The sequence below is a fragment of the Capra hircus genome, chromosome 3 (assembly GCF_001704415.2).
Source record: "Capra hircus breed San Clemente chromosome 3, ASM170441v1, whole genome shotgun sequence".
NCBI classification, from domain to species: Eukaryota; Metazoa; Chordata; class Mammalia; order Artiodactyla; family Bovidae; genus Capra; species Capra hircus.
This window is the reverse complement of record NC_030810.1, coordinates 67,362,851-67,375,311: the sequence shown is the minus strand read 5'-3', so window position 1 is coordinate 67,375,311 and position 12,461 is coordinate 67,362,851. Positions and strand designations below refer to the sequence as shown.

The 12,461-nt window shown below is 36.4% G+C and overlaps 1 protein-coding gene across 4 annotated transcripts in view; it reads right to left on the bottom strand.

Moving 5' to 3' along the window:
- ZNF326 (zinc finger protein 326) overlaps positions 687–12,461 on the bottom strand; it is a 37,690-nt gene continuing 25,915 nt past the window's right edge. For 2 of the 4 annotated variants that reach the window (XM_018045732.1, XM_018045734.1), the window contains 3 exons: positions 8,446–8,576; positions 7,267–7,362; positions 1,519–1,857 (listed from right to left, as the gene is read on the bottom strand). In XM_018045732.1, coding sequence (XP_017901221.1) covers positions 1,519–1,857; positions 7,267–7,362; positions 8,446–8,576 — 566 coding nt within the window. Of the gene's footprint in view, positions 1,858–7,266; positions 7,363–8,445; positions 8,577–12,461 lie in introns of all 4 variants that reach the window. The other 2 variants (XM_018045731.1, XM_018045733.1) reach the window with 2 other exon arrangements.

The window sequence follows — 12,461 nt, the reverse complement described above, 5'->3', positions numbered from 1 at the left end:
TGAACTGAACTGAATCTAGTCCACTACAATAAACCCAAATTGACCTTAAAAAAATCTATTTTTAGAAGTCTGTTGTACACAAAAAGAGAGATTATCTGCGAAATTCTACAAATACCCATACATTCACCCACTTATTGCCTTAAAATTACATACCCATATGTTCATCTATCCAATGCCTCAAATTTTTCAGAAGCTAATTTCACTGGAAGAATCCCCCTCCCAAAAGATTCCTTACCAGAGTTAAGATTCAAATAAGAGCAATACTTTTTTCAGTGACACAGTCATCTGAAGATAAGACAATCTATCAATCTATCTTCCCCAATGGCTCAGCAGTAAAGAATATGCCTGCAATGCAGCAGACCTGGGTTTGATCCCCCGGTCTGGAAGACACCCTGGAGGAGGGCATGGCAAACACTCCAGTATTCTTGCCCAGAGACTCCCATGGACTAAGGAGGTTGGTGGGCTACAGTCCATGGGGTCACAAAAAGTCAGACATGACTGAAGCGACTGAAGCGACTGAGTACACAGTCTATCAATCTCATCTTCTGAGTATGAAGCATACGAGTTATAGAAAGGAGAGAAATATTCAAGAGAGAAATAATTCTTTTTTAAAAAAGTGATTGTTTGCTTCTTGGTTCTTCAGCCAAAAGCAGCCATGACAAAAGAATTAACATCACTATGAAGAATTATTTGTATTCAAATGTATTTCCAAGAAGATTTCAAGATCTGACACAGGCACAGAGAAAATGAGTGAATTAAAACAAGTATAAACAGGTCAGTTACAGGTTGATCTCTAGTTGAATTAGGTTTAAAAATATTTTAATCATACTTTTAAAAAAGTGAATTTTTTTTCTTTAATTCAAGTCAATTTAATTATCTTAAAACACTCATATACCAAGATGAACTCATATATTAAGGCAAATTCCAATTTTATATAGTCATTTGATTAACTGTTTCATTTTAAATTGCTAGTCCAGGGAGAGAAATTTTGTAAAAAACATTTTATTGCTACAAAGGGAAACATGGTCACAAAAAGCCTTTAAGCGTATCTTAACGCAAGTTACTATATTCAATGTCCAATGCAGTAAAAAAATACACAGAGCACAAAATACTTGCCCAACTTATCTCTTCTAGGGTAAGTATTCAAAACATTAATGCACACTTGAATATATACTCCCAAGAGCAGCATTTAAGTTCAAATGATTAGAACAGACATACTAACAATACACATCTGTTATCCTTAATACCAATAAAGTAATAAAAATTAAGCTTAAAAATTATACAAACAATTTCTTGAAACTAAGTAAGGTAGCTATAAAAACTAAACTAAAATAGTCTTACCTTCATTTTATTAAACAAATGCCAAACATTTAGAAATTATATAAAACAAATTGTAATGTGTGGAATGCATGCAACATGGGTGTTAGCTCTCATATTTTAAACTACTGAAATTCTTACCCTTTTCCACATTGGGACAAAAATTTAAAGCTTCTTTTAAAACTGACTAATACCTTATATTTAATTTTCTTCTGCTTGGTCAACAGAAAAGCCGACAGGCTCTTCCTTTGCTTCTTCTTCCTCTACTTCCCCTCCCCCCTCCCCCTCCCCCTCTCCTTCCCCTACTGCCCCCACTTCCCCCTCTCCTCCTACGTCCCCTCCTTCCTCTGTGTCCCCCACTCCTTCCACTCCTCCGCCTTCCCCTCCTTCCTCTACTTCCTCCACTTCCCCCACTTCCTCCTCTTCTTCCTCCTCTTCCTCCTCTTCTTCCACAGGTTCGTCAATCTTTTCCTCTTCTTCCTCATCTCCTTCTATTTGTTGATCTTGAGAATGATCTTGAATTTCAAAGGGATTCTCACCCTAAAAACATGAAAAAAAAAAACCTTTTAAAAGAGCGCATTTATTTTTCAATCAGTGAAATTTTTATTTGCTATATCATTAAAAATAAATACTATGTGAAACTTAATTTCAACTTATATTAAATCTACTTAATATTTTTTGAGTATTTTAAATCTACTTAATATTTTTTGAGTATCTATTTCATACCAATGTGGGTATTTCTATTCCTGAAGTCAGTACTTTATACTCCATAAAACAAAGCAGATGAAGATTTATGTTCTACTTAATTGTATCAGTATTCAATGCACTACTGTTGCAAGTTCTCTTTAAAAAATTCAAATGAAAATCAGTACGTTTGAAAACTCAAATGAAAATCAGAAACAAATTAGGTATCATACTTTACTTTTACTTTAAAAAAGATAAATCTGTAATTCACTAAACATTCACAGCTTTAGTATTTTAATTTACTTAAATAATTATGTATCTGGATTATGTCTCATAGAGCATATCAGAAGGCTATATTAATAATATAAGAAATGAAGAGGCAATGAAGGTTATTAAAACAGGGAAGTATAAGACTAGTGCTACACTGTAAGATACACTAGGTAGGAAGATACAGGTTGAGTGGCTGTAGCAAAAGAAAAACTATTAGCATTGGGCTACTCTAATAGCCCAGGAAATGAAAGGGTAAAAGTGACACCATTGACAGAATGGGTAAATTAAGATGGGGAAAAGAAGCAGGTATATACGATATATAATTTGAATTTAAGATGTCTAAATGTTTAAAGGGCAACTATAAATTTGCAGCTCAGAAGAGGAAAGACTTCAAAGTCAGATATTTAGATTTGTGAATTGCTTGCACAGTAAACAGTGAAGCCAGGTCTTAAAAAGGATAGCCTAGGGCAGAGCTGAGAGAATGATGAAAAAAAAAAAATGGCTGAGAATAAAGCCTACTGAAAAAGCTTGTACATGGGGACAGAAGTTAGAAAAGGAATATTTAATGCAGAAACCTAGGATTATAAAATATCATCTAGCAAAACAAAGTTTCAAGAATGAAATAATAGATCAACACTGTTATATGATGCATATAGGTAACAGTAGAAAACAACTGAAAAAGTTCACCAAAGCTGGTAATAACTAAAGCTAAGAAAAAGTCCCTGAGGGATTTATTGTACTATCCCCGTAACTTCTGTATGTTTAAAATAACAAACAATAAAATGTTACAAATTTTTATTTGAAAATTAAATTAAGTCACTGGTAACCTTAGAAAGAACAGTTTCAAAAGTATAATGTAAATGGAAGTTGGATAGCAATGACTGCCCATGAATGAATCTTCATAATTCCCTCTTAAGATGAAACTCCAGTACTTTAGCCACCTCATGAGAAGAGATGACTCATTGGAAAAGACTCTGATGCTGGGAGGGATTGGGGGCAGGAGGAGAAGGGGATGACCGAGGATGAGATGGCTGGATGGCATCACAGACTCGATGGATGTGAGTCTGAGTGAACTCCAGGAGATGGGGACTGAGCGACTGAACTGAACTGAACTGAAGCTCTCAAAACACACTGGCCCAGAGTCCATTACTCTGAGATACTGATTTAATCAAGTACTGAAGCTCTTGCTAAAAGCACAAAATGAAATAATTTCAGACCTAAACCTCTTGAATCAAGTGTCCAGGAAAGAAGTTTAGTAATCTGCATATTTAAGAAGCATTTCAGTTCAGTTCAGTTCAGTCGCTCAGTCGTGTCCGACTCTTTGCAACCCCATGAATCGCAGCACGCCAGGCCTCCCTGTCCATCACCAACTCCTTGAGTTCACTCAGATTCACGTCCACCGAGTCAGTGATGCCATCCAGCCATCTCATCCTCAGTCGTCCCCTTCTCCTCCTGCCCCCAATCCCTCCCAGCATCAGAGTCTTTTCCAATGAGTCAACTCATCGCATGAGGTGGCCAAAGTACTGGAGTTTCAGCTTTAGCATCAGTCCTTCTAAAGAAATCCCAGGGTTGATCTCCTTCAGAATGGACTGGTTGGATCTCCTTGCAGTCCAAGGGACTCTCAAGAGTCTTCTCCAACACCACAGTTCAAAAGCATCAATTCTTCAGCGCTCAGCCTTCTTCACAGTCCAACTCTCACATCCATACATGACCACTGGAAAAACCATAGCCTTGACTAGACGGACCTTAGTCGGCAAAGTAATATGTCTGCTTTTGAATATACTATCTAGGTTGGTCATAACTTTTCTTCCAAGGAGTAAGCGTCTTTTAATTTCATGGCTACAGTCACCATCTGCAATGATTTTGGAGCCCCCCAAAATAAAGTCTGACACTGTTTCTACTGTTTCCCCATCAATTTGCCATGAAGTGATGGGACCAGATGCCATGATCTTCGTTTTCTGAATGTTGAGCTTTAAGCCAACTTTTTCGCTCTTCTCTTTCACTTTCATCAAGAGGCTTTTTAGTTGCTCTTCACTTTCTGCCACAAGGATGGTGTCATCTGCATATCTGAGGTTATTGATATTTCTCCCGGCAATCTTGATTCCAGCTTGTGTTTCTTCCAGTCCAGCGTTTCTCATGATGTACTCTGCATATAATAAGCAGGGTGACAATATACAGCCTTGACGTACTCCTTTTCCTATTTGGAACCAGTCTGTTGTTCCATGTCCAGTTGTAACTATTGCTTCCTGGCCCGCATACAGATTTCTCAAGAGGCAGGTTAAGTGGTCTGGTATTCCCATCTCTTTCAGAATTTTCCAGTTTAGTGTGATCCACACAGTCAAAGGCTTTGGCATAGTCAATATTTAGAGATATCTTTATCAGAAAAGTTTGAGAAGCCCTAATTCAGAAGGTCTTATAAGGGGCCTGGGTGGCTTTTAATTGATTTTAACTTCACAGGGGATTCTAATCATACACCTCCTATTGGGAAATACTAAAGAGTGAATGATATATACGAAGTAAAGAGCACAATGCAGGGTAAACCACCTTTTCAAGTATGATGATAAGAGAAGAGATAAGAAGGGCTGAAGTCTAGGAAAAGTTCAGTCATTTTTAGTTTAAGAAACTCATAAACATGTCTCTTTGGGATAAAGTAGTAAGATAATAAATGGGGGGAGTAATCAGATGAAAATAAGGAGATAAATGATGAAACAAGAACACAGATAAAGCACAAAGAAGAATATTTTCCTTCACATATAACAATGAGAAAAAAAATAAATAATTCTAAAGTAGAAAGCAGAAAAGTTAGAGTTCACATCCAGTGGTCTTCAATCTCCCTAGAGCGAGAGAAGAGATAATAATATGGTAAGTGGAGGAAGTAAATAAAATATGGATATGTGAAGAGTGAAAAGCTTGAAACAGTCACTGCAGGAAGCACATTACATTGATTGATAGCAAGTAAAATTATTGTGAACTGCAGTGAAATCTGGCAAACATAGTACTGGCACAATTCCATGATATTTTTAGCAGGAAAGAGAGTTAGTAAAGCTAACCATAAATGGCAGAGTTGAGAACTAGTAAGCAGTAGAAAAATTAAGAAAAGAGTTTTAGAGTGGCAGCACTGCACTGTTATAAGGGCTGACCATGAGTGTCCGGGCCAGAGTGAAGGCAGAACATATATAAGTGGAGAACTGGGAGAAACTGATGAACTGATTATTTCACAGGACAAAGATTTTAAAAGGTATTTTGTCATTCTAAGCACTTAAAGATCGAAGTGTTTTCAAGCCATGACCAGAGCTGATTATGAGCAGAAGTTTTCTGTGGCCTCTAGAACAGCAAGAAACGGAGAAGACAGGACTGCTGGACAAAAAATGCCAGACAAAGAGCATCTCCGAGTAATGAGACACCAGTGCTTCTTGAATTTTAACATGCATATAAATCAACTATGATCTTTTTTAAAATGAAGATTCTTATTCAATAGGCCTGGATATGAATTGATACTCTACATGTCTAAAGAGCCTCCAGGGTGATGTCAATGCTGCTGATCCTTGGATTGCATAGAGTAACAAGGTTCTAGAAGATTCTCAGTTAAGTTACTTTCTCCACAGTATGCATGAGAGGCAAGATATTCCAATATCTCCCATTCCATGAAGTGACTCTAAAGTGTAGCTTGAAAACTTTACACAGAAATTCTACTTTGTATTCTTTTCTCATTACAAATTACCTTCATACATCATTAGAAACAATTTACCTCTCAAGTTTGTGATATAGCAAGGATAATAAAAATCTAATCTTTCCTAATTTAGCTATGATGCTTTAATCTTTTTGACACTGTATCTCCAACAAAATATGATTTCAAACTAGGGCAGTATTCACCTTTTAAAAATGGTGTCACAGATGTGTAACAGATGGACTCAGAGGGAGGGGAGGGGGATGGGAGAATGGAATCAAGTCAGTAGAAGAATGCAGATGGAGAGGGTGCGGGGGGGGGGGAGAAGAGAGTGGGGGGGGGGGGAGGGGTCATGGAACATGAAAAAAAAAAAAAAAAAAAAAAAAAAAAAAAAAAAAAAAAAATGGTGTCAAGAGTGCAGTCAACAGTGCCAAATAGAATAATCAGAAAATAGGGCCTTCTGGAACAAGCGTAAAGAACTGAGATTTATTCAGCTTGGAAGTCATCTGGTTGAAGAATAATATGTAAAGAAGGATCACTGGAATAATATATGGCAAAAATCCTGAGAAGCAGTAGGCCAGGTATACTCACCTAATCGTTCACCTCTGAGTTTCCTAACTGAAGCAAACCTCCTTCCTTCTGGTCTTGTGATGCTATGAGCAGGAGCTTTGTTTCTGAAGCAAAGTATCTGAACTTCCTGCTTCCCATCCAAGTGTTATCTAGGAATGACTTATCCAACTGGCATGCTTAGAAGAAGAAATACCAACTGGATAGCTCATTCCTCTTAGGAATTTCCCTTCACTAGGAACACCCAAAAGAGGGGACAGAAGGGATTCACTTGGGCATCAAGACCCTCTTTTGTGTCTTCTAAGCAACGGAAAGGGTGCATTCTAGTCTGCTCTGTAATGTGGTTGACTAAGCGAATCCTACTGCTGTTCAGCTGAAGCAGTCACAGAAGTTGGGGGGAGGTAAGTCTATCTAGGAGTGAAACATTAGAAAGCCCACAATAACTATCTAAGACATATCATCCAAGTCACCCTTTAAAAAAAAAAAATCAAGGATAAAGCTGACATTTGAGTCTTCTATCAAGATTCTTATGTATCTCTCAAATGAACCAGAGCTAGAAAGGGAATGAGAAAGGAATGGTGTCTTGCTCCCACCCCCAACAAATCCCAACAATTAGGAAAAAAGACATTTTACCTGTATGTATGACATCAAGTAAAATTCTCCTAATTTTGTGCTATATTAAATATCACAGTTATCATGTTATGCTATATTTAACTGTTACAACATTACAATATAACCCAGTTTTTGCTCTCAAGCCTTACCTTAATAAAACGTTCATATCGTGCCTTCACTATTGGATTATTTAAAATACTTGTAGCAGTCAAGACACTCTCTCTTTTTATTTGTTCCTTATAAGCCTATGAAAAACAGAACACACTGAGACACTTGAAAACGATGCCATGAAAAATATTTCCTTAATTAAAATGACTGCATGCTCAAACTCTTAGAATTAAATGACTTTAATTTCTGGCAAATAAAGCTATAGAACAACAAAAGCTATTGTAACTACAATCTAAATGATCTATAAATTAAAACAATGAAGATTCAAAAAGCCAGTGAACTTTAACAAAAAACACCTAGTCACTAAATACTCTTTAAGTCCAGGTCTACTAAACTCTTGCTTTCTCTCCTATCTATTCTGGAGCTACCTTCTCCAGCCCCAGCTATTCCAACTATTAATTTTCATGCTATCAAACGTAAGCCTTTAATACTTGAATTTTTAATTTGCTTTTCAAAAAAATTTCTCACAAAATAAATGTTTTCATTTGAAATAAATTTGACTAAATAAAACTAACCAACATAGGAACAAAATAATACTAACTAACCAACATAGGAACAAAATAATACTAATCAAGAAGAAAATAGTAAAAGTTTCCTAGAATTTCTGAATAAATTCTACTAAAAATGTAAGAATAGAAAGTAACTGGCTTTTTATTTTTCCTAATCATCAAAAAACAAGTCTTTCTTTTTTGTTCTAAAATACATGAACACACACTCATAAAACAATTTTGCACCACCTTTAAAAAATGTTAACAATAAAAAAAGCAGTTCAATAACAGCTATGATTTCGTGAATACATACTATGTGCCAGGTACTACTTTAGATGCCTTTTACATTTTAATTAAACTAATCCTTAATCAATCACAGAAGATTTATCCATCCTCATTTTATAGATAAGGAAACTTAGACAAAGAAAAGTTTATTACTTGCTTAACATATGTATGTACTGAACCAGGATTCACAGAAGTCTTGCTCTGGAGCCCACAATACTACACTTAACCACTATACTACACTGCCTCTCTAAGTATCTTTACAGTAAGTCACTCATGAGATTAATTAGATTGTACTCAAGTAGGCAGGTGTGAAACAATAGCCTTTAAAGGGCAATAAGAGATCAAATAAATAATTCATTGACTTCATTAAGGTAGATTAAAACTGACCTGCTTTCCTTTGATATGATCAGGAGATTTTAAGTGCTGCTGAACTGAGCTGTGTAAAGCAGGGATATACACACTGCAAGCACTGCAGTGAACAGTCTCTACTTTCATCATGTGATCATCTGCAGTAACACCTACAAAAGAAATGCAACTATTAATAAGAACAGCAATGATTCACATGCTTCTGACATATCAAGCTTTCACTGTTTCATTTCCATTATGATTTATACTCCTTCTTCCAAAAAAAAGGATCATAGTATAGAATTATTCTACTGTATCTCATAAATCTGCATAGATTAAAAATGAAAGGATAATTATGTTTTCATACTTTATTCAAGATTCCACATGGTATTCAGTTGCACTGAGCAGCTTCAGAATGCATGTAACAAAACCTGATAAATTCTCTCTTCATTTTTGTTACAGTTTCCTTGTTATGGCTGCTTAGATACACACATCAACTAAAAGTGGACATTTAATTTCTAAATACATGAGGTTTTTGCAGTATCTTTGATATTAATCTCTCATTTTGATATTAATCTCTCATTATGATATTAATTTCTCATTTAAATTCTTTCTTCTCTGCCAGGGTCCAGCCTCAGCAGGGTCCAGGGATACCCTCAGGATGGATGGCATTGGCGAAAAGAGAGAGAGAGACACAGGGAGACCAAGCTTCAGTGAGTGAGGCCTGTAACTTTATTTTCAAAAGGGGCTTTTATACCCTGACTTATACACAGAGGAAAATGAAAGATGCAAGGTCATGCAGAGTCAGCTCAAACACTGCAGCAGTTTTGCCCTTATCGAAACCAGGATTTTTTTCTGTATGCCTTTCCATAAACAAGGGTCTTATGTTATGTACATTATCTTCGGGCCTGGAGGCCTGTTGACATTTTATGACCCTTTTTTGATAAAGGCTGATCAACCAGAAAACTTGTTTTCCCTTGAAGTGTTTTTTTTCTTTATATTTCTAATCTGTGTCAGCCTCAGAAAGTACGAAACAGAGTTACATTCTCATGGAGCAAAGGTGCAGTGGGTCACAACAAAGAAAGAACTCATTAGCTCAAAGGTCTGATGTGGTTAATACCAAGGCTACTACTTGTTTTTCTTACATTCCAACTACATTAACTAATGCACTCCCGGGCACACAATGGATAAGGGATATGGGAACTTGGCAGCAAGCATTGGTTCAACAATGAAACCCTTCACCAGTATTATTTTAATAAAACTTTTTCACCCCTCGAAGGGCTCTATATTTTTAGAATGCTTAGGCTTCCCGTGTCATGGCTGGGATGTTGTGAACAAGCATATGTGTAGTTGCAAGAGTCTGGATAAACCTGCCAAGCAAGCTAGAATGCTAACAGCGGGGTTTGAACTGAAATGCTCCTTTCATGCCCAGGAGACTTATCAACTAGAGCCCTAAGGTGATTTTCTCCAGAGAAAGGTGGTCAGGGATAGCCCCCTGTTAATGTCAGAAGAATTGGTGAAAGGCATAATATAGTAAACAGTAGACAGATTTTGGTTTGGGGTAGATGCTCGAGCAGGTCCAGGGAGTCCCTCGAGTCCTGATCCGCCTTGCTTGTCAGGTCTCCTCCGCAAACCTTGTCATGGGTGGGATCTCCCATGCTGGCTCCCAGCACTTCTCTACAATCATCACCTGTGTTTTTTCAGCTTGTGAACTTTATCAAGGCTTTCAATAGCTAAGTTAAAGATCTCTCTTGGTAAATGTCACATTGCACTTTAAAATATGTGGGTTATTTTAAAGTATCTTTTGATACTGATTTCTAACATAACTCCACAGTGACAGAACAGACTAGGATTTCAACACATGACATTTTTACACCTTGTTTTATGTTCTTGGCTTCGTTTCAGTGTCTCCCGGTTTACAGTCTACAGGCCGTTAAAAAACTGTATGGATAAAAGATTAAAATTATAAACTATAATTGCATCATATTTCCTACTCATCTTTTACAACGATTTTCTGAGGCCTGTACGTTCAACCCCCAAAAATATAATATAAAAATGTTGCTTCTGTAGTAAAATAAGAATTTTCATGCTTATGAATGTGGGTGGGTAGAGACAGGAAAAAGTCAAAATTGGATTCATAAAAGACAAAAATGTATGTTAGATCTTAAAAACGGTGATTGAGAGTTATTACAAGTGAAGGCTACTTTATATGTTTTTAAAACCTATTTTATTTGTTGATTTCTACACATCTCAATAGAAAGAAAATAACAGCTTTGGCTCCCAGGCTTATCACTGTATCTCTGGTTCCTTGGAACAGTGCCAGCCACATAATAGGACTTTAGTAAATATGTTAAATTAGTAAGTTATATGGCGAAGGCAATGACAACCCACTCCAGTACTCTTGCCTGGAAAATTCCATGGACGGAGGACCCTGGTAGGCTGCAGTCCACGGGGTTGTGAAGAGTCAGACAAAACTGAGCGACTTCACTTTCACTTTTCACTTTCCTGCATTGGAGGAAATGCCAACCCACTCCAGTGTTCTTGCCTGGAGAATTCCAGGGACAGAGGAGCCTGGTAGGCTGCCGTCTATGGGGTCACAAAGAGTCGGACACGACTGAAGCAACTTAGCAGCAGCAGCAGTAAGGTATACGTACGTTCACAGGAATTTCCTTTAAATGCTGCATATGAAAAACTATTAGGAATACACCAGTTTCCTTAGAATTATATCATTTTTAAAGAATCATGTATTTTTCTATGTTGAGAAAAACTGATTTGGCTCTTCCTTGGGCAATTGAATTAATCATGACATTTGATTAAGAAAACAATAGATAACATGCAGCTTCAACTAAATAAAAAGATCTGCATGATCTTTCACATTTCATTCTTGAAGTAATACTGTAAGGTATTATATGGTGACCATTTGTATCTGCTGGTTCCAACTCTGCAGATTCAACCAACCATGGACAGAAAATATTAAAAAAAAAAAAAAAAAAAAAACAACTTCTAAAAAGTTCCAAAAAATCAAAACTCCACACCGACAATTATTTACATTGAGTATCATAAGTAATCTAGAGATGATATAAGAAATATGGCAGAAACAATAAATATTGTAATTATTCTCCAATCAAAAATAGATAAATTTAAAATAAAATTGAAGAAAATGTCCAAAAAATAAAAGTATATAAGAAGACATACATGGTTTATATGCAAATACTACACCCATTTTGTATAAGGGATTTGAGCATGACAGATTTTGGTATCTGCAGGAAGGTCCTAGAACCAACCTCCGTCAGACCCAGAGAGATAGCTGTCTATGCAAAAGAAAGATCTAAGAGAAAATGGAACTTTCTGGGAACTGCAAGTAATTCATTATTGCTGGGGCACAGACTAAAGAAGGAACAAAAGGGAAAAAGAGCAGGGCCAAGATCATGAAGAACTTTGTATGCCATGCCTAGGAATTTGAACTTTATTCTGTGGAGGATGCAGAAGCCACTTTATTGCTTAAATTCTTCAAGTAATAAAATCATGTAGTAGAATAAGAAATAAGACTGAAAGGAAGGAAACTAATTAGAAAAATAGAACACATAAAGATTTTAACAAATTCAGTATCTTAAAAAGACATAAAGAAAACAGACTTGGTACGTATTGAAAAGACAGAATCAAGACTCGACTGAACAAAAATACTACAGACACAGTAAAACAAGTGTAAGTACTAAGATTAACTGCACGGTTCTGGCATTGATGGGGCCACTTCCCAAGATAAATGAAGGAGATACCTGTTAAGTTTTGTCTTGTTTTCTTCATGGGGTGGGGGATACTCAAGGGAAGGATAAATTTTTTTAGTATGTTCAATTTGTGAGACTGCTAAAGAGAGATGTCAGTAGGCAGCTAGATGTAGGAGACTGGAGTTCAGAAGAGATATCTGTGCTGGAGATATAGATCTATAAGTAATCAACATATAGATGTTGATTTAAATTCTGTATATAAATTAATTCATCAGGAAGAAATATAAAGAGAAATGTTAACAGGACTGACAGAATACTGAAAAATATCAACTT